Source organism: Gymnoscopelus microlampas, assembly GCF_963454915.1.
Source record: "Gymnoscopelus microlampas genome assembly, chromosome: 22".
NCBI classification, from domain to species: Eukaryota; Metazoa; Chordata; class Actinopteri; order Myctophiformes; family Myctophidae; genus Gymnoscopelus; species Gymnoscopelus microlampas.
Genome location: NC_139959.1, coordinates 18,889,677 through 18,910,619, shown reverse-complemented (window position 1 = coordinate 18,910,619; position 20,943 = coordinate 18,889,677). Strand labels below are relative to the sequence as shown.

The window sequence follows — 20,943 nt, the reverse complement described above, 5'->3', positions numbered from 1 at the left end:
CACACACACACACACACACACACACACACACACACACACACACACACACACACACATACACACACACACACACACACACACACACACACACACACACACACACACACACACACACACACACACACACACACACACACACACACACACACACACACACACACACAGCCAGGAAGAACCTCCCATGTCATGTGATTTCTGGAGAAATGCAACCAAACTAAACTCATCTGATAGTCAGTCAGTCAGTCAGTCAGTCAGTCAGACAGACAGAAGTCAGTCAGACAGTTGTACTAAAATGGCGCAGCAGGGAGTTCAACTGGATCAGGAACAGTTGTGTTGTTCTATCTGTCTGGATCTACTGAAGGATCCAGTGACTGTTCCCTGTGGACACAGCTACTGCAGGAGGTGTATCGAGGGATTCTGGAACCAGGATGATCAGAGAGGGAGGTTCAGCTGTCCACAGTGCAGACACATGTTCATCCCAAGACCTGTTCTGAAGAAAAACACCATGTTGGCTGGGGTGGTGGAGAGCCTGAAGAAGACAGGACTCCAAGATGTTCCTCCAGAACACTGCTACGCTGGACCTGGAGATGTGGCCTGTGATGTCTGCACTGGGAGGAGACTGAAAGCTGTGAAGACTTGTCTTCAGTGTCTGGTCTCTTACTGTGACACTCACCTCCAGCCTCACTATCAGTCTCCTGCCTTTAAGAAACACAAGCTGGTCAAAGCCTCCAGCGAGCTTCAGGCGAACATCTGCTCTCGTCACAACAAGGTGAGTGAGCTTTTCTGTCGTACCGATCAGCAGTGTATCTGCTCTCTGTGCTCCGTGGAAGAACACAAAGGTCACAATACAACATCAGCTGCAGCAGAACGGACTGAGAGACAACTAGAAAAAGTGCTCCTCGGAGCACAGGTCTCCGCCAGGTCAGGTAGGCTACTGTGGCCTCCTGGTGGCGCTATAATAGGCCAACGTGAAAAGGGTGCCATTTCTTCTTAGGCCTTGCACGACAATCGGACACTGACTGCATTCATGATTTGAGGCATTTTGTCAAAAACATGTGTTTTGCTGAATTAGACCTGTTGGTGGCGCTATAACAGGCCAATGTTAAAAGGGTGGCTTTTGTTCCTCAACATAGTGTGAATGTGCGTGCAAAGTTTGAGCGCAATTGGACGGTGCGTTCATGATTTGCAGAATTTTGTTCCAAACAAGCCAATAATGCAAATTTTAGATGTCAATCTTAGCCAATCAGTATGGAGTATGAAAAATCAAACACATCCGTCGTGATCACATGACTATAGAGATCATGTGTACCGATTTGCGTGAAATTTGGATACAATTGGAAGGAGTAGTATAAAAAAATGTGTTTTACACAAGTCGGCCTCCTGGTGGCGCTATAAAAGGCAGATGTGAAAATTGCAGGGCAAAGGTTTTTCCTTGACCTATAGGGAGTGTGCATACAAAGTTTTACACAGATCGGTGCAATTATAGGTAAAAACACGAATCGGCCTGTTATAGCGCCACCATGAGGCTGATTTAAAAATGTTCAAATGGTAGTTCTTCCTCGGCCTAATGGGAATGTGCTTGCAAAATTTCTCGGAAAGTGCATGCTGTGTTCATGATTTGAGGCATTTTGTTCAAAACGGAGCACTCCTGCAAACTTTGGAAGACATTTTTAGCCAATCAGGATGGAATATGAGAAATCTGAAAGACCCGTTTCGTTTAATGACTGTAGAGATACTGTGTACCGATTTGTGGGATTTTTGGACAAAATCTGTAGGAGTACTGTCAAAAAATGTGTTTTGCACAAATCGGCCTCCTGGTGGCGCTATAACAGGCCCCTGTGAAAAATGTGGGGCAGAGGTTCTGCTCTGGTATCCAGGGACTGTGTGTGCACAGTTTGGCTGCGAGCAAGCCAACGGTGCCGGAGATTAGCTGTACACAGACAGATCGAATGACGGACGGACACACGGACGGACACACGGACACACGGACGGACGGACAGGGGGTAAAACATACTCTCTCGCCATGCCTTTCGGCCTGGCGGAGACAAAAAGAGCTCAATAAGAGTCAACAGAACATCCAGCAGAGAATCCAGGAGAGAGAGAAAGATGTGAAGGTGCTTCACCAGGAGGTGGAGTCCATCAACCACTGTGCTGACAGAGCAGTGGAGGAAAGTGACACCATCTTTACTGAGCTCATTTCTTCCATGGAGAGAAGACGAACTGAGGTGAGGGAGCTGATCAGATACCAGCAGGAACGTGAAGTGAGTCGTGCTGAAGAATTGAGGAGGCGAGTGGAGCAGGAGGTCACTGAACTGAGGAGGAGACATGCTAAGCTGGAGCAGCTCTCACTCACAGAGGATCACATCCATTTTCTACAATGTTACACCTCCTGCCTCTCAAGGATCAGTAAATCTTCACACCCAGTCAGCAGCAATGTCCGTCCTCTGAGATACTTTGAAAATGTGACTGTGGCCGTGTCCAAGATGAGAGACAAACTAGAGGACATTCTTACAGAGGAAGGGACAAACGTCTCAGAGTCAGTGAACAGAGTGGATGTTTTACTGTCAATACAAAGAGCTGGGTTCTTACAATATTCACGTCCAATCACACTGGATCCAAACACAGCTCATCGATGCCTGTCTCTGTCTAAAGAGAACAGAAAAGTAACAATGAACAACAAAGAACAATCATATCCTCGTCACCGAGAGAGATTCACTGAATGGTGTCAGGTTCTGAGTAGAGAGGGTCTGACTGGACGCTGTTACTGGGAGGTAGAGTTGAGTGGAGACTATGTTAATATAGCAGTCTCATATAAAGATATCAGCAGAACAGGGTCTCGTGGTGAATGTGGATTTGGATCCAATGATAAATCATGGTCTTTACAGTGTAACAAACTAGATTATATTTTCAGACACAGAGACATTGAAACTCACATCCCAGGTCGGGTGTCCTCCAGAGTAGGAGTGTACCTGGACCACAGTGCAGGTACTCTGTCCTTCTTTGTGTCTGACACCATGACTCTCCTCCACACAGTCCACACTATGTTTACACACAACCTCCATGTTGGACTTAGGCTTTATGCAGGAGGAGACACTGCTGAGTTGTGTAACCTCAAGTAGATCACTTCTGTTTTGTCTCTCGTGTCACAAGTCCAGAATCGTTTCTTCATTATAATGTTTTTAAAATATTTTTTTGGGGGGGATTTTCTGCCCTTTTTGATAGTATACAGTGTAGGAAACAGGAAACAGGAAACAGGGAGAGAGAGACGGGGAGTGACACGCAGCAAACGTCACAGTTCACAGTTCAAATAATCATATACTGTGGACCGCCCAAAATAATCATATTTGAACTGGGGACCCCCACTCTGATAAATTGTAGGAGTTGATGCATTACATTTAGTTTGACTCAGTTCCACAGATACATTGTGAAAATAGCCTCACAAATGCGATGTGTTGTGTGCATTTATCTGCCATTTAAGTTTTGTTGCCTCTTTCCGAGGTCATATTTGACAATTTGGCCAATGTTTGACAATTTTTTATAGTATAGTTTGTTGATTACTTTTGACGCTGTAATGGTCTTATTTTTATTTTATTTGATCTGTAATAAAAAGGTTTTAAAAGGTCTTTTTTGTTTGTTTTTACCATTTTACAAAAAATAAATCTAAAATGCCTATCTACACGCTCATGTGTTTTGAGCTTGTAGTGAGCTTTAACAAAAAAGAAAGAAAAGAAATGGGGCTTAAATTAATTAATTCGTAATGTATGTTTGTAAGAGTCTCCCAAACTGTTTGGGAGACATCACAATGTGTTTCTTATTTTTGGGGAATTCAATGAATGACACACATCTCACAAGTTCCAACAACTCATACAGTAGGCTACTATAATATCAGTGGTGGAAAAAGTACTCACATGTTTTATTTAAGTAAAAGTATCAATACTGCAACATAGAAATCTTCTGTTACAAGTAAATAAAATGTACAATGCGTCGCATCGCGACGCATTGTGAGCTTGTAGATCAGCTATTTTCAAATGGCCGAAATGTATTTGGCCTTAAGTCACACATGGGCAACATACGGCCCGTGGGCCGGACCCGGCCCTTTGACCATCTTAATCCGGCCTGCCAAGTCCTCACGCCAAGTCCTCAAAGAAAAACAAAATGCCCCCCCCCCCCCCCCCCCCAAAAAAAAACTTTACATTCTAAAAGGCTGCCATATGTTAATGGTTTTGAGAAAAAAAGATTTAACTCGACTCCAATTAATAGTAATTAATATTTACTATTTGAGTAGGCTACTATACCTTGCATTCCTCCATCCGTATGTACTCAAATGTTTTATGTTTATAATGGAACAGTGAAACAGTCAACCTTGAGTCCATAATGCCATAATGCAATGTGTTTGATCAGTGACCTATGGTGTGGTGCATGTCAGATAAGATAAGATACCGTCTAAATTTATAGGCTCATTTAAAAGTTGATACGGCATTGACGTGGATTGTTTTATGCAAGTAATCTTTTTATTGTAAGGCCAGAGTACACCAGAGTGATACAGTACAGTGCAGCTCTAAAAATATATATATATATATTGTTGTGAAGACAAGTACCTTATTGTAGTAAGGTAGGCTGTCTACCAAATTCATGCAGTTGTAACATAATTCAGCACCATGTGTTTCACGTTTCAATTCAATTGTACAATGTGTGGCCCTTCACTCACTTTATCGAAGTCAGTATGGCCCACTGGAAATAAATCTTGCCCACCCCTGCCTTAAGTGGTTAATGTATGTTTTGTAATAATAATCAAAATCTACAAAGTAACTAGTAACTAACGTTTTCAAATAAATGTAGTGGAGTAAAAGTACAATATTTGGATCCAAGATGCAGTGGAGTGGAAGTAAAAGTATTGGAAATTGGAAATACTTAAAGTACACATACCTCAAAATGTTACTTAAGTACAGTACTTATGTAAATGTACTTAGTTACTTTCCACCACTATATAATACCCCATCAGAATATGGATGCTGGGGTTCAAGTGGTTAATATAACTTTACATAATCAGGGGTCATCAATATGTCCGTGTTTACATTTTGTTTTTACACACATTATAATGTTCTTATTTTGATCATAAGACCCAATTACTGAGAGTCAGTCTCCAGGTTTTCTTCAGAATATGTATGACACTGATTTACTATGACACTATGATACATTAGGAGTCAACTGGTATTTTCAAGGACCCGCTTAACTCTGAGAGGGTACAAATGGAAGTATGGAACCAAATGGACCAGCATGGCCATGTGAAATTGTATCTTTTTATGGGTGTCCCTTATTTGTATTAGAAATAAAGGGACGTGTTCCTTATTGGAATTTCAGGTAGTTGGCGAACCCTGAACCCTGACCCCTGAACCCCTGAACATCATTAAGGCTCAAAGTAGGACATGTGAGAATTGGCTCTATGCACAGCAGCCATATTGGAAAGAAATTGGGCCTCTTCCTTACTTCCTTCACAGGTCTTACCACTTATACTAATTAAGGCTCTGTTCCATTTAGTGTTTTCATTTCAAGGACCCCCATAACTCTGAGAGTGTACGAATGGGTTCAATCACTTGCGTAGCCAGACAACTATTCCACAATCTCTGAATGCTATATAGAGTCTGGAACTACAACTCCCAAAATCCGAGAGAGGAAACTGACACTTCCGTTCATGAAAATATTTTTTAAAACATCTTTACACTTTACTTTTTAATTTCCATTTCTGCTAAGCTATGTATACTTAGATGATTTGTATTTATATTAGGATAAATTTGCGCGACTGTAAAGACGAAACGGAAATGGAGAGGAGGCTCCACATCCGGTTTATATTCTAATCATGATCAGAGCTTCCGAGTCCCAGACTGTATGTCGGAAACATTTGAAAATTGTGGGAGGCAACAGTCTGGTAACGCGAGACTAGAACACTCTCATAGTTACACACCCATAAGGGGCCATTTGGAACCCCCTCAAGGAACCATGAGTGTCCCTGGACCACACTTTGAGACCCACTGGAGTAGCAGAGTGTTTCCAGTGAGCCTACATGCACAATTATCTGTTTGAGCAGAATGGACGACAGAGCCTTTGTTAGTATCATTAGTAAGACCTGTGAAGGAAGTAAGGAAGAGGCCCAATGTCTTTCCAATGCGGCTGTTGTGCATAGAGCCTATTGTAAGCCTATAACTCCCCAAAACGTTTTTAAACCATAAAAACACATTTTCTTCTGAGGACAAGGAAAACATTTGGCCCTCACAATATAGTAGCACGCACGCACGCACGCACGCACGCACGCACGCACGCACGCACGCACGCACGCACGCACGCAAACACACACACACACACACACACACACACACACACACACACACACACACACACACACACACACACACACACACACACACACACACACACACACACATACACACACACACACACACACACACACACACACACACACACACACACACACACACACACACACACACACACACACTTGTTCTCTCATGCCCAGAGTGCTTTCACAAATTAATAACATTTTATGAAGAACATTAGCCTGTGTAATGAAGTTGCAGTACAAATGGGTAGAGGGTGCACACAATGCCTTAATAGCAAAACAAATAACACGTACATACAATTATGATCTAATATTGATTACATATTACATCTCACTTCTCTGAGATGAAAAGCCATTACGTTTGTTGTACAACTAAGCAGTGGTAGCTCAGGAGGAAGTGTGGCCACTGGGAGCTGGAAGGTCCCGCTTTTATCGTCCTATAGTGCATGTCGGATTGTCCTTGAGTAAGGCACTGAACCCCTGACTGCTCCTGTTGGTGCCTTGATTGGTTGCCTCCATGGTGTGTGAGTGTGTACCACATTTGCATGTAAAGTGTGCAGTGGTGGAAACACTCACATTTTTTACTTAAGTGAAAGTATCAATATTGCAATGTAGAAATACTCTGTAAGTAAAAGTCCGGAAATCAAAATTTACTTGAGTAAAAGTACAAAGGTATTGGTGTCAAAATGTACCATTTCACAAGTTTTCAAATGTATAAATGTGTAAAAAGTACAGTAATTGAGTACATGTAGTTAGTTACTTTCCACCACTGCTCACATTAGCATGCAAAGTGTGTAGTGGTGTGATCTGTGCCGTTGCAGTCTCAAAGAAAACAATAAAAGAAGAAAATAACTAGAATGGTGCTATATTAATGAAATCCTTTTACCATTTACTAATTTCAATGTACTGTAGCCTTGTGTTGACAGAGAATAGAAAACCTGCTGGAGGGTCAGAGAGAGAAGAGAAAAAGGAACACAACATTGTTAACACCATTATTGATAATAATGACGTGGCCTCCCTGTGCAATCGCTATTAATAGTGAAGTCACCAGGTGTGTTAGCTCATGAACAAAGCAACAAAATCCCAATGTGATATTAAGTTAGTGAATTCATTGTTAACTTCAGCGCTGTTTTGTGGTGTGTGTGTGTGTGTGTGTGTGTGTGTGTGTGTGTGTGTGTGTGTGTGTGTGTGTGTGTGTGTGTGTGTGTGTGTGTATGTATATGTACTATGTTCTGTGCTACATTGAAGTTACACCGGGCAGGCACTGTTACATTTCTGTTTCATGACAATGATTCACCATGTCGCAGACTGCCATTCCTGCTTGCCACTGCCATACATTGGGACTCTCCCCCCGTCTTTCCCATGTCCGACTTCACAGATACTTGTACTTCCTGCTCAGAGCTATGCAAGCTGCACACCAGTGGTGTAAAGTAACTATCCTCAAGTACTGTACTAAAGTACAATTTTGAGGAACTTTTACTTTCCTGGAGTATTTCCAATTTTCTGTACTTTTACTTCTACCCCACTACAACTCAGAGGCAAATATTGTACTTTTACTCCACTATAATTATTTGAAAACTTTAGTTACTAATTACTTCGTAGACATTATTACAAAACATACACTAACTACTTCAGCCCTATATATATTTCGGCCATTTGAAAATAGCCGATCTACAAGCTCACAATGCATCGCGATCTGCTATTTTCCAATGTTTTAACACATTTTGAGCTTGTGAACTGGGACATTCTGCACAATGAGTACTTTTACTTGAAGTACATTTTGATACCAACTTTTGTACTTTTACTCAAGTACATTGTTCCATTTCTGGACTTGTACTTGTAACAGAGTATTTCTGCATTGCAGTATTGATACTTTTATTTAACTTAAAAAATGTGAGTACTTTTTCCACCACTGCTGCACACCTACATGGCCAAAGGGTGGGCTGCATCATCCAAGGGTCTGCGAGCCTGCAGACATGATGCCATATCATATCACCGGGTTAGAAAGGAACTGTCTGTGCACGAGTCACTTATTCTGAGAGGGAGTCTAGAATAGTGGTGGCAGTAAGGCAACGTCCCCACGCGGTGCACCGAGTGCATGAGAGGCACCAAGGCAATGTCTATACAAAACAAAGACTCAGATACTTGTACTGGTGGCCTGAGATTGCACAGCATGTCATTGCCACCTGTGTGTCCTGTCAGCTGAATGACAAGACAACAAGAACCGCGCACTGCACCGATGACAGAAGTTCTTTTGCCTGATGGACCCTGGCAAAAGCACTGGAACAGAGGCCTATATAGTCTGTTTCAAATGACAGAGTATAAAATGGTATCAGCAGCCAGCTTGTCTCAAGTACTATTGTGGTAAATTGATACACATTTATGGATTTATAGAGCCAATTTGAACACACACACAGAGACATGAGGCTGATACTGAGTGGTCGACAGTGCACATTCCAGAGTGGTTGCTCTAACACTAGATGTCCAGTTCAAAGGAGGCTACCCAGAGGGCATCTGACCTTAGCTGACCTCTAGCATCTTGGGGTGTTGTTCTTCTGCACAATGGACACACACACACACACACACACAGAAGAGATGTAGCACACACACCTAGTGAGGACAAAGAAACCGTCCCTTCTTGCCTTCTTCCCCTTCTTCCCCTTCTTGCCCTTGCCTTGCCCTTCTTCTTCTTGCTCTGTTCTGTTCCGGCCACACCATGTAGCAGCAAGGCTGACATGTGCTCCTGTGCTCTGTACTCTGTTTTGTCCAATAAATCGACTTGAGGAACATTACTGGTCTGGACCTTTCTACTTCCTACTAATATTCTACATTTGGCGAACCAGCCAGGACGTGTAAATGGTTTGGTCTTCTTTAGACAACAGTGCTGGACACTGGAGTGTCTGTGACCGTTCCACACGAGAAGAACTTGCGAAGAGGAGTACAAGCTGTGATTTTCTTTTGGGAAGAAGATTTTTTTGAAAGCTCATCCGGACCAGATGCAGACCATCTTCCTACACAGATGCAGACCCACCAGAGGAGCAGGCTATGGAAAATTGACAAGAACTGATTTTCAACTGATCTACGATGGAACCTCACAGCACTAACCCTGTGATGACACTAGAACTCAGCCTCACAGCATCAACCCCTGTGACGACATGGAAGACAAGAAGTAAAAAGAGGGTTACAGGAAAACTTCAGAGTAGTATGGACAGAGGACAGCAGCATGTTGGCTTGCTAGCTGCACAGACAGCTGCAGCAAGGATGCAACCAGGGAACAGCACTCAGCACTGAGGGGCACAGATGGCCCCCACCCATTCTTTGCCTATGCCACAGGATCCATCTCTCCTCCGTGTGACTGGACTTTGAGTTTGTGGACTGGATGGAAGGTTTAACATGTTTCAATGTTTGTCTGTCTTTTCAACAGGTTGTTTGTTGATGTTATATGTTTGTTGATATTTCGCTGACTAAATTGACATGAGGAGTATTAGAGGAAAGTTGACATGTGAAATAAAAAGAGTCAACAAGGTATTTGCCACGAATGTGAAGATTATTTGTTTTTATGGCCTAACCTCTGGCATTTTAACATTTCAATTGAGCGGGTCCGACAGAGGTTCGGAAGCTCTTGGCCTTGGAAAACAGAGATTTAAAGTACAAACAGATGTATTATCTTACATGTCCTAAATTTGAAGATTGGGGAGAGTTTTTACACACAAACCAGCAGATCTACTATTCTGTAAGTGAGTGAAGACGAAGCTGTATCAACTTGTGTTTTGTTGAATGTATGTTGGTTATATGTTTGTGATAATGGTGATTTAAACTGCGGAGTGTTTGGCTGCCGTTTTATTGCAGTGTTGTAAAGGATTATTTTTCACTCTCTGGTCTCTTGTATTTAATGTGGGTTTACTTTGTGTTTTATTATTTCATTTACGGCACACTTTCCCTTCTGTTATCAATGTGTATGCTTCCGTTGGTAGGGTTAGCTTTGCCCAGTATTAAGACTGTGGAAAGTTTTACGCTCGGCGGAGGGGGCATTGGTGGAGGGTGGTGTTATCGATTACTGAGTGTATGATTCATTGTATTCTTTCAGCTTCCATTGTTGGCTGGTTAACATTTTTTCCCAGAGTTTAAGGAACAGAGAGACCTGCACACTGATTGGAAGGGGAATGCATTTCGATGCGACGTGTATGGGCTTAAATTAGTGCCAATAATATTTTGTACTTGTAAAAATAATTTGTATTTGTAAACACATTTTGCATTTGTAAAAAAAATATTTGTACTCGTAAAAATAATATGTACTCGTAAAAAAATTTTTTGCATTCGTAAAAAAAATATTTGTACTCGTAAAAATAATATGTACTCGTAAATAAAATATTTGTCTTCGTAAATAAAATATTTGTATTCGTAAATAAGATATTTGTATTCGTAAATAAAATATTTGTCTTCGTAAAACAAAGTTTTGTATTCGTAAGATAAAAATGTGTGTTGTAATTGTAGAATTACATTTACAATGAACATTGTGACCAGAAAAAAAACAACAGCTTGCTCGCTCGAAGATCTGTTCTACGGATTGCAAAACTTTATTTTTGGCACTCTGCACTTCCGGGTCTGAGCCAATCACGTGAGGCCTTTTCCACTACCCAATCATAAAGCTCCATAGGTCTCCATGGCAACATGGCAAACGGGGTTGCCATGTTGCAACCCCAAGAGTTTTAACTGCAACATAATTCCATTGCTCAGGAAATAAACAACGGATTACAATAATATAACATTCCCTTTAATCAGTAACATGTAGGTGATACCTATGTCTATCAAATATGGTTTTATTGAAAGGCAATCAAAGGCTAGATCGAGTTTAGAAAGCAAACAGGTCATGTCTGGGGGCCTCAGTGCGGCTGCAGAGTTTGATTGAGTGTGAGACTAGGACCCACATGCCATATGTCAAAATGAGCGGCTTCATCGGGAATCGTGCGCATGTATTTTGCTAAGAGATTGGTTACATAGTTTAATTGATATTAATTTATTAGTACATTAAATTTCCCCATCCACTTTGATGGGAAAATTAAAAAACTCGATTTCAAGTATTTTTTTTTCAAAAACTGTAAGGGCTACTAGGCTAGAGTTACAAGACTTGGAGGGGAGGTTCATAATTTAATCCGAAATTATCAAAAAAAGAAATACACCAGTCGGCCTCATGGTGGCGCTATAAAAGCCCCCTTTACATTTTGGCCTATAACTTTTGAACCGTAGGTCGTAAAATAAAAATCTAACTCCCCATATAGGCCACGCCCATTTGCGTCAGAATAATTTTCCGCCATTTAGAATTTTCCGCCATTTTGAATTTTCTTCAAAACACACTTTTAGCTCCTCCTCCCGCATATTTTGTCCAAATTTCACAAAAATCGGTACACATGATCTCTGGGCCCATGCGATAAACATATCCAAACAGCATTTTGATAATCCTTACTGTTCGTCCGTAAATGGCTTACAAAGTTAGTGGGAGGGGCCTGTTTTACGAAACGTCCGGTCAATCCCAAATTTAAATCACATGTCGAGGGTGGTTTACTCAACGAATCCCCAAAAGCATTTCCACTTTGACCCATAGGGGCCTTACAAATGCACAAAACGTAACCGTTTGATGCAAAAACATGATATTTGGGGGGAACAATCCTTTCAAAATGTAATAAAAGCGATATCAGGAGTGACGTAACAATATGATTGGCCCGTTACATTTGTGGGAGGGGCCTATTTATTTAGTGGGAGGGGCCTATTTCTTAAAATCAAAACAGCACGCATCACGAAGGCAGGATCCGACCGGCACCCGATTTGAATGGCACGTCGCGCGGCCTGCGACGGTATTCCTCCCGGCGTATCCCTCGAGTCCCGGCGGCCGAGACCCGCGACCGGCGTCGGCGCAACCACACTTTGCAATTTCCCAGAATTGCTACGCGTCTAGTTTTTATTAAAGTTGGAGACCTCGCACGGTAGTGGAATGTTCGGTCTATGAGCAGAGCAGCCCGCGTGTCAAATCGTTAGAGAGGGAAAAAAAAGTCACTTAACACTGTGGACCACCCTATAGTTGCATTACCTAGTTACTTTTAGTTAGCAGAAACAAAATAGCAGTTTCATGTTTTTGGTAAAAATTGACCTTTGAGAAAATGACGTGAACAAACACGGCTGTATTTGGGTAGGTTCTTGAACGTTAAATCTTTGTGTGGTACAGCTGAGATCCAAGCCATACTACGTCTCTTGAATAGCCTACATTGTTAGCCTCAAACTGTATTCAATCTTGAAGAGGAGAGCTGCGACAGCTTTCTCATAGACCAGCCACACATGTGCAGTGTGCAATGATCACTATGTAGTCGGCAAAGAAGTTAATGTTTACAAACACAAACCACCGTCACTCTCTAGTCTTAAGCGTGTCTCTATGTACAGTCTGACCCCTCAAGGGCTGTAGCATCGAAAAGGTGGGCGTGGCGAACTTTTGGTGACGCGACGTTGGTACACCCTATAGGTCAGTAGCAGTGCTGTCAAGCCTATAATGCTGGAGGAGGAGGGGGGGTGGGCGCTTTTTTGTAAAACAGGCCCCTCCCGCAAATTTTGGAAGCCATTTATGGAAGAACCGTATGGACTATCAAAATTCGGTTTGGAGATGTTTATCGCATGGGTCCAGAGATCATGTGTACCGATTTTTGTGAAATGTGGACAAAATATGTGGGAGGAGGAGCTAAAAGTGTGTTTTGAAGAAAATTCAAAATGGCGGAAAATTTATCCTAGCGCAAATGGGCGTGGCCTATATGGGGAGTTGCGTCATGACCCAAGGAATGGAAAGGAAAGTGTATTTCTTTTTTTGATAATTTCGGAATAAATTATGAACCTCCCCTCCAAGTCTTGTAACTCTAGCCCTTACAGTTCCTGTAAAAAAAAATACTTGAAATCGAGTTTTTTAATTTTCCCATTAAAGTGGATGGGGAAATTTAATGCACTAATAAATTAATATCAATTAAACCATGTAACCAATCTCTTAGCAAAATACACGCGCACGATTCCCGATGAAGCCGCTCATTTTGACATATGGCATGTGGGTCCTAGTCTCACACTCAATCAAACTCTGCAGCCGCACTGAGGCCCCCAGACATGACCTGTTTGCTTTCTAAACTCGATCTAGCCTTTGATTGCCTTTCAATAAAACCATATTTGATAGACATAGGTATCACCTACATGTTACTGATTATAGGGAATGTTATATTATTGTAATCCGTTGTTTATTTCCTGAGCAATGGAATTATGTTGCAGTTAAAACTCTTGGGGTTGCAACATGGCAACCCCGTTTGCCATGTTGCCATGGAGACCTATGGAGCTTTATGATTGGGTAGTGGAAAAGGCCTCACGTGATTGGCTCAGACCCGGAAGTGCAGAGTGCCAAAAATAAAGTTTTGCAATCCGTAGAACAGATCTTCGAGCGAGCAAGCTGTTGTTTTTTTCTGGTCACAATGTTCATTGTAAATGTAATTCTACAATTACAACACACATTTTTATCTTACGAATACAAAACTTTGTTTTACGAAGACAAATATTTTATTTACGAATACAAATATTTTATTTACGAATACAAATATTTTATTTACGAAGACAAATATTTTATTTACGAGTACATATTATTTTTACGAGTACAAATATTTTTTTTACGAATGCAAAAAATATTTTTACGAGTACATATTATTTTTACGAGTACAAATATTTTTTTTACAAATGCAAAATGTGTTTACAAATACAAATTATTTTTACAAGTACAAAATATTATTGACACTAATTTAAGCCCATAGACGTGAGCATCCTATGTATTTTCTGTGAATAAGATTTTCTGAGTTGTTTTATTTTTAAGCTTGTTTTATTGGGAAATAAGTTCCAGTGTTGCCGGTTATCGTCAGACGAGCGTCATGTGATCCATGGCTACGCAGTGATCGTAAGCCGACACGTTTCTAAATACTGATATTCTTGCATGATTTGTGGAACAGTTTGTCTATTTTTATTTTGAAATTGAATGTGAATCACCATATGACAATACTGTGTAATCTTAATGCCTGTTTTATGTTTGTCTGATTGTGTCACAGTAATTTGTCTATCAAGGGGGGCCTATGAGATGTTGTGGTGTGATGAGTTCTGTCTCTTTGAGGTGTATGTTTTTGAATGATGGTTTTCTTACTAGTGTTTGATTTTCTTTGTTGTACCCTTGTTTACGAAGGACCAATAGGGCCCTCCGTAGGGGGGAATGTGGTAAATTGATACACATTTATGGATTTATAGAGCCAATTTGAACACACACACAGAGACATGAGGCTGATACTGAGTGGTCGACAGTGCACATTCCAGAGTGGTTGCTCTAACACTAGATGTCCAGTTCAAAGGAGGCTACCCAGAGGGCATCTGACCTTAGCTGACCTCTAGCATCTTGGGGTGTTGTTCTTCTGCACAATGGACACACACACACACACACACAGAAGAGATGTAGCACACACACCTAGTGAGGACAAAGAAACCGTCCCTTCTTGCCTTCTTCCCCTTCTTCCCCTTCTTGCCCTTGCCTTGCCCTTCTTCTTCTTGCTCTGTTCTGTTCCGGCCACACCATGTAGCAGCAAGGCTGACATGTGCTCCTGTGCTCTGTACTCTGTTTTGTCCAATAAATCGACTTGAGGAACATTACTGGTCTGGACCTTTCTACTTCCTACTAATATTCTACACTATGTAACTTAAGAATATAAGAGAGACACGTAATCTGTTGATGTAACAGTTTGCAAAGATAAATAAAACAATAAAATAAATTAGCTGTTATATTTCTGTAATTATGTCAAAGACAATACTAGGCTACTAACCCTTTTTGTTATAGGTGAAGTAACAAATGTCATCCCTACTACAGAAGATGACTACAGCTTTGTTTTGAAAGCATACTGTGTGTGTGTGTGTGTGTGTGTGTGTGTGTGTGTGTGTGTGTGTGTGCGTGCGTGCGTGCGTGCGTGCGTGCGTGCGTGCGTGCGTGCGTGCGTGTGTGTGCGCGCGCGCGCGTGTGCGTGCGCATGTGTGTGTGTGAGAAACGTGTCCTGTAAAGCAATCATATACCAGGCCAATAGATGGCACTAGAAGACTGATGAGATATTACTGGAAAAGAGCAGACAAAAAGTATAATTGCATAGTGCACCAATAATTTTACTGTCTTTGGAAATCTTGCGTTTTGAAACAAAATATATCAAAAACTCTTCAGTAAAAAACAAAACAGGAGGGACAGACAGGCTATGTCAACAGAGAACAGCTGGGCAGAGTGCACTTCTTTGAACAAACACATTTTGTGCAATTCTCTTGCTTCAGCTACTCAGGGCATTCTAGTTTGTATTTTTCAAATGTCCAAGTTTCACCATATTGCAAATGAGAGGTTAATCCCAGATCATCTAAACGTTAAATAGGCCTAAAGGTAAAATTTATAAATGCAGTGTATTCTATCCACCATATTCTATGGTGTAAAATGCATTTTGCAAGTTACAGCAGCACCACCAGCAGTAAGATGTATAAATTACAATGAGGCACAGCAGGACAATCACACAATCACAAAAAAGCACATTTATAATAATTATAATAAATATAGCTGCAAGCAGTGATAATATGGGGCCAGACAGACAGACAGACATGGAAACTGGAGAGAGAGAGAGAGAGAGAGAGAGAGAGAGAGAGAGAGAGAGAGAGAGAGAGAGAGAGAGAGAGAGAGTAATGGAAACTGGAGAGAGAGAGAGAGAGAGAGAGAGAGCGAGAGAGAGCGAGAGAGAGAGAGAGAGAGACATGGAAACTGGAGAGAGAGAGGGATTGCGGACAATCTAAGGGCGGAGCTTACTGGTCAAATCGATACGTGTGTTCCTCATGAGTCAAGTTTCACGACTTTCGGCCAAACGAGGCATGACTTATGCCTGTTTAAAGTCTGCCTTTTCAAAAAATTGCTATAGCGCCCCCCTTTGGCCAATTGGAGTAAGATTGGTTTCAGTGATATTTGGAATGACCCTGTACATTTCTGCAAAGTTTCAAAGAAATGTGAGTCTGCATGTATGTTTAGGCGCAGATGAATAATTTTCATAAAACTGCAATAGTTAAAATCTATGGAATCCTGGGATTTTGGAGCAATCTGCACGAAACGTTTAACACTTGATCTTTGGACCTCTGCCGACATAATGATGGGAGCGGATTTTCCATAAGTGAAAAAATGCAGAAGTTAGGAGCCAATGACTGTTTTTCATATAATTCAAAATGGTGGGAGATCTAAAGGTCAGAGGTCAAAAGTCAGAGGTTGAAAGTTGTTCAGCATGAGGAGACGCATATGTGTATCCAAGTTTCATGGCTCTAGGTCAAACAGGGCATGAGTTGTACCTGTTCAAAGTTGCCATTTTCAATTGAGTGCTATAGCGCCACCTTTGGACGAAAGATTGTGAGAATTATTTCTTGATCGTTTTTCATGACCATCTACCATATGGCCGAGTTTCGTAAAAAGCGACTGCACGGTTCAGCCAGAACTGCGAAAAGTGGCAGAAGAAGAAGAAGAAGAAGAAGAAGAAGAAGAAGAAGAAGAAGAAGAAGAAGAAGAAGAAGAAGAAGAAGAAGAAGAAGAAGAAGAAGAAGAAGAAGAAGAAGAAGTGACAGAATACTGCCAATAACAAAACAGGTCCAGAGCTGAGCTCTGGCCCCGTAATAATAATGTGTTTGAATTTGGAAATCAGAAGTATTTGTGCAGGTGCTTCCAGTCGAGGGTTGTCAGAGATTTGGGGTCAAAGGTTTGGCATGGATCCTTACGCAATACCTGACTACACAAATATACACTCTACACACAGGCACAGTCTTTTAAACGGGGGCTAACTTCAACTTTGGTAGAAACAGTTAGAGTTGCGTCTGTCATCACTGCTTTTAAGTCTCTTCTGACTCCTGACTCCAAGAACAATGTTTGCAGCTTTCATACTCCTATTTATGTGTTTGAGTGCCAACGTTCCAGCGTGCCAGCTGTGTCGTAAGGATAGGCTATTTGGTTTGATGATTTATATAATACCGTAAATGTAATGACATGTAATTACCTAGTACTGTATTGGTCTGTTAAGTAGTTTTGTTTAAGTTGTCCTCTTAAATAAATATGTTTTCCTATTTGAGGAAATGTATAGTCTTATAATCCATAGTCTACAACTTAATTTGCCAATTAAATTGCAGACTATGGAATAGCTATATTTTTTATTGGCAAGGCTCTAAAATATTCTCTGATATTGTTTTCTTTTAGAGTCACCCAATATGACGGGGGACCTATTAGTGGTGAGTTTACCGATTTCATTGATCGAAAACCAATGCTAGCACTATAGCATTTGTTATGGACTATTTCATTTTTATTTGTACTTATTTTTTATATCCAAATATCTGTTAAAAATCTGCTATGTGTTTTCCAAACCAGTCAAACCCAAATGAGCACAAGATGACTGTGGGTCCATACGTTTACGATAGTGGGGCCAAGAGGCTACGTCTCAAAGTAAAAGACGGTTTCAACTACACCACAGCTAATATGATGTATGTGGATATGGATGTGCTGATGTTTTTTGAAGAGGTAAGTATAACAAAGACCAGGAAATGTATCTAATCTCATATATTATATCATGTATGTATGTATGTATGTATGTATGTATGTATGTATGTATGTATGTATGTATGTATGTATGTATGTATGTATGTATGTATGTATGTATGTATGTATGTATGTATGTATGTATGTATGTGTTTGTTTGTGTGTGTGTGTGTGTGTGTGTGTGTGTGTGTGTGTGTGTGTGTGTGTGTGTGTGTGTGTGTGTGTGTGTGTGTGTGTGTGTGTGTGCGTGTGCGTGTGCGTGTGTATGCGCGCGCGCGCGTGTGTGTGTGTGTGTGTATGGGTCATTCCAGAATAGCGGGTACATTTCACGTCTCCAAGATAATTCTATTCTATTTTGAAAAATCTGTATCGAATGAGGTTTTAATGTAATACTAATTCGATTGAACTTTCACTAATAATTAAGCTTGATGTATATTTAAGCAAAATGTTTGTGTAAAATATTGACTAATTTACTCCAACTCCAGGTCGTACGGTCAACTTGAATTAACCACTTAGACCACATAATGGTTAAGCGGAGGCCCTGAGGGCTCTATACTAGTGTCTTCACTGTTTTCTGTTATTGTGGGGAACGCTTTGTAGCCACACTACATACATAGTATATATATATATATTTATACTTACACTGTATGTGTGTGTGTGCGTCAGAGAGAGAAAATGTTTTCTCACAACTTGTGTCTGCTAGGGCGTGTACTATGAAATTCATGGCACAAACCAGAGTTGCAAGAAGAAATCTATGCAGCCAGCCGTGAATCCTCTGCAACTTCCCTCCAATGCTCTTTACCTAACAACGTATCAACTTGGACGTGCATCTGTTGAACATCAAGGTCTACAATTCACTGTATGGCAGGTGGCAGTCCCAGGATTGAAAGGCAAGACAGGCAGGAAAATAAACCACATTGAATTAAAAAAGATATACTACTACTACTAATACTAATACTAATACTAATGATAAATGGTATACTTTTGAATTTCTCAGTCTCTTTCTTCCTACCAAGCAATCTGATGGGTTGAAATGGGTTCTTGAGCCTTGCTTAACCCATTAAAGGGGAAGACCACTCATTTTCAACATTGAACTATGTCTTTATTACACCTTACAGCTGGTGTGTGGAAATAAGAAAAAAGTCCCCTCCCCCTCTATTTTGCCTAGAAAAGGATAATTGATTGAGGTCATGTGATCAGTGACATACGCACGGTGTACTTTTGGCTCCGCCCCCTCAGCCAAAAGTACTCAGGGGGCGGAGCCAAAAGTACATCGTGAGTGGTCTTCCCCTTTAAGACCCCCAGAAAAGCAAATATTTGAGTTACAAATGTTCGCTTTAAAAAATATACAATCAAAGATTTGCACAAATTTTCACTATACTCCTTTCTCTCCGTCATTTCAATTCAGCATCGTATATGATGTCCACAAGCATAGATGGATGTTTGCCTCTGACCATTACATATACCTCAGAGTCAACTACAGTCATGATTAGGTTTGTGGTTTTCTCTAAATCAGTCGGTTCTCAACTCTTCCTGGATCAGGGTCCACTTGAAAATCTCGAAATCACGTGCATTTTCAGAGCATGTACGTGTTCCGGCTTGGATCAATGGAACTAACATTAAGTGCCTATTTTATCGGCTATTTTGTTGAAATTTGAAGCGTATGTAATCTGTGTCATGTTTTCCACAGCAACATCAATGTGGAGCTTGGGATTAAGGACCCTGATCTCCTTACCCTGCCTTCCTTTTGTAAGGGAGCGACTTTTGAGGAGACCCCTGAAGGGACGGTCAACAGTTTTTTTCACATGTTCCTTAATCTTTCACATGTTCCTCTAGGACTCTAGAAGGAATTTTACTGGGTCTGCATTTTACTGTGTCTGCATTTCTATACTTTCGAGTTTCTTTACTTTTGATCTTTGACGTGAGTGTCATGCAAGAAACCCACACTGCATCATATTCTCATATTGTTTGAGCTTCCACTCCATTGTGAGAAGATGGCTCATGAAAGGAAAACAAGAAATCATTTGTCATGTAAATTCAAGAGAAATGCCATGCTTTACAGAATTAGCTCTTATAACAACAGCTGATGGCTTGTCAAGTTGACATAAACCCTGCAATAAATTAATTAATGGAATAACAAAAAGTCAATGCTGTTTAGGACCAAGAGTTTTTCTTTTCTCAGCAACACACTTTTCCACACAATGTATTAATTATCTTTGGTCCTTTTTCCTTTTTTTTTTTTTTACATCAGGAGATCTAAGCCTAATTCCCAGTATAAGCAGGCTAACAATAGTGTAAAAAATATAAAAACAACACAGAAAGTCAATATTTATTTTGATATGAAATTATGTTTAAAAACACACACAGCAGATGAGCAGTAATATAAATACTAATATTGGATCTTAGACGAGGAAAACCAACCAAATTTCTGTCTAAAACAACATCCATCTAACAGTATGTCTATTAAAACATAATCTCTCAAGACAGATTCAGAGCTCCGGAGCAAATTTAAAGGAAAAAAACAGCAGAGGGCTATTACTATGGTTTACCAGATTGATTAAAACAGAATATTTCTTATGTGATATTAACAGGTTTAAAAATTCTTTACACAGGAAAAGAAAGCTTTTGGTATTACTGTAAGTCTAGTGGGAATAAGGGGGTACCATGCACCCACGGAAATATACTGTACTTCTAAGCAGTGTTTCCTTATTGGAAAAAATGTGCTGAAAATGATGAGCTATTGTCAAAATGTCCTATCTACCATTTGTATGCAAATTAGTACCGGGTATCGAAACATTTATTTTCACTATATCACAGCCAATATTGCACTTAACTGGACAAATAAGGTATCTAGACCTATATTTTGAGATCTTACCTGGTGTGCAAATCAGTGCTATTACAATATACTCCATTTTTTATGACCAATTATTATTATGCCAACTTTTTTAGGCATCAG

At 40.6% G+C, this 20,943-nt stretch overlaps 1 protein-coding gene and 1 long non-coding RNA gene across 2 annotated transcripts; both read left to right on the top strand.

Annotated features, from left to right (window-relative positions):
• Positions 1-278: 278 nt before the first annotated feature.
• Positions 279-3,565, top strand: LOC311039277 (E3 ubiquitin/ISG15 ligase TRIM25-like). The gene is made up of 2 exons (XM_084049032.1): positions 279-892; positions 2,064-3,565. Exons 1-2 carry the CDS (start codon positions 293-295, stop codon positions 3,117-3,119), a joined length of 1,656 nt encoding a protein of 551 aa, XP_083905158.1. The 5' UTR covers positions 279-292; the 3' UTR covers positions 3,120-3,565.
• A 13,978-nt stretch (positions 3,566-17,543) lies between these two features.
• LOC311039279 lies at positions 17,544-18,871 on the top strand. The gene is made up of 3 exons (XR_014600155.1): positions 17,544-17,683; positions 17,820-17,969; positions 18,691-18,871. It is a non-coding gene; the product is annotated as an uncharacterized lncRNA (long non-coding RNA).
• The last annotated feature ends 2,072 nt before the right edge of the window (positions 18,872-20,943 follow it).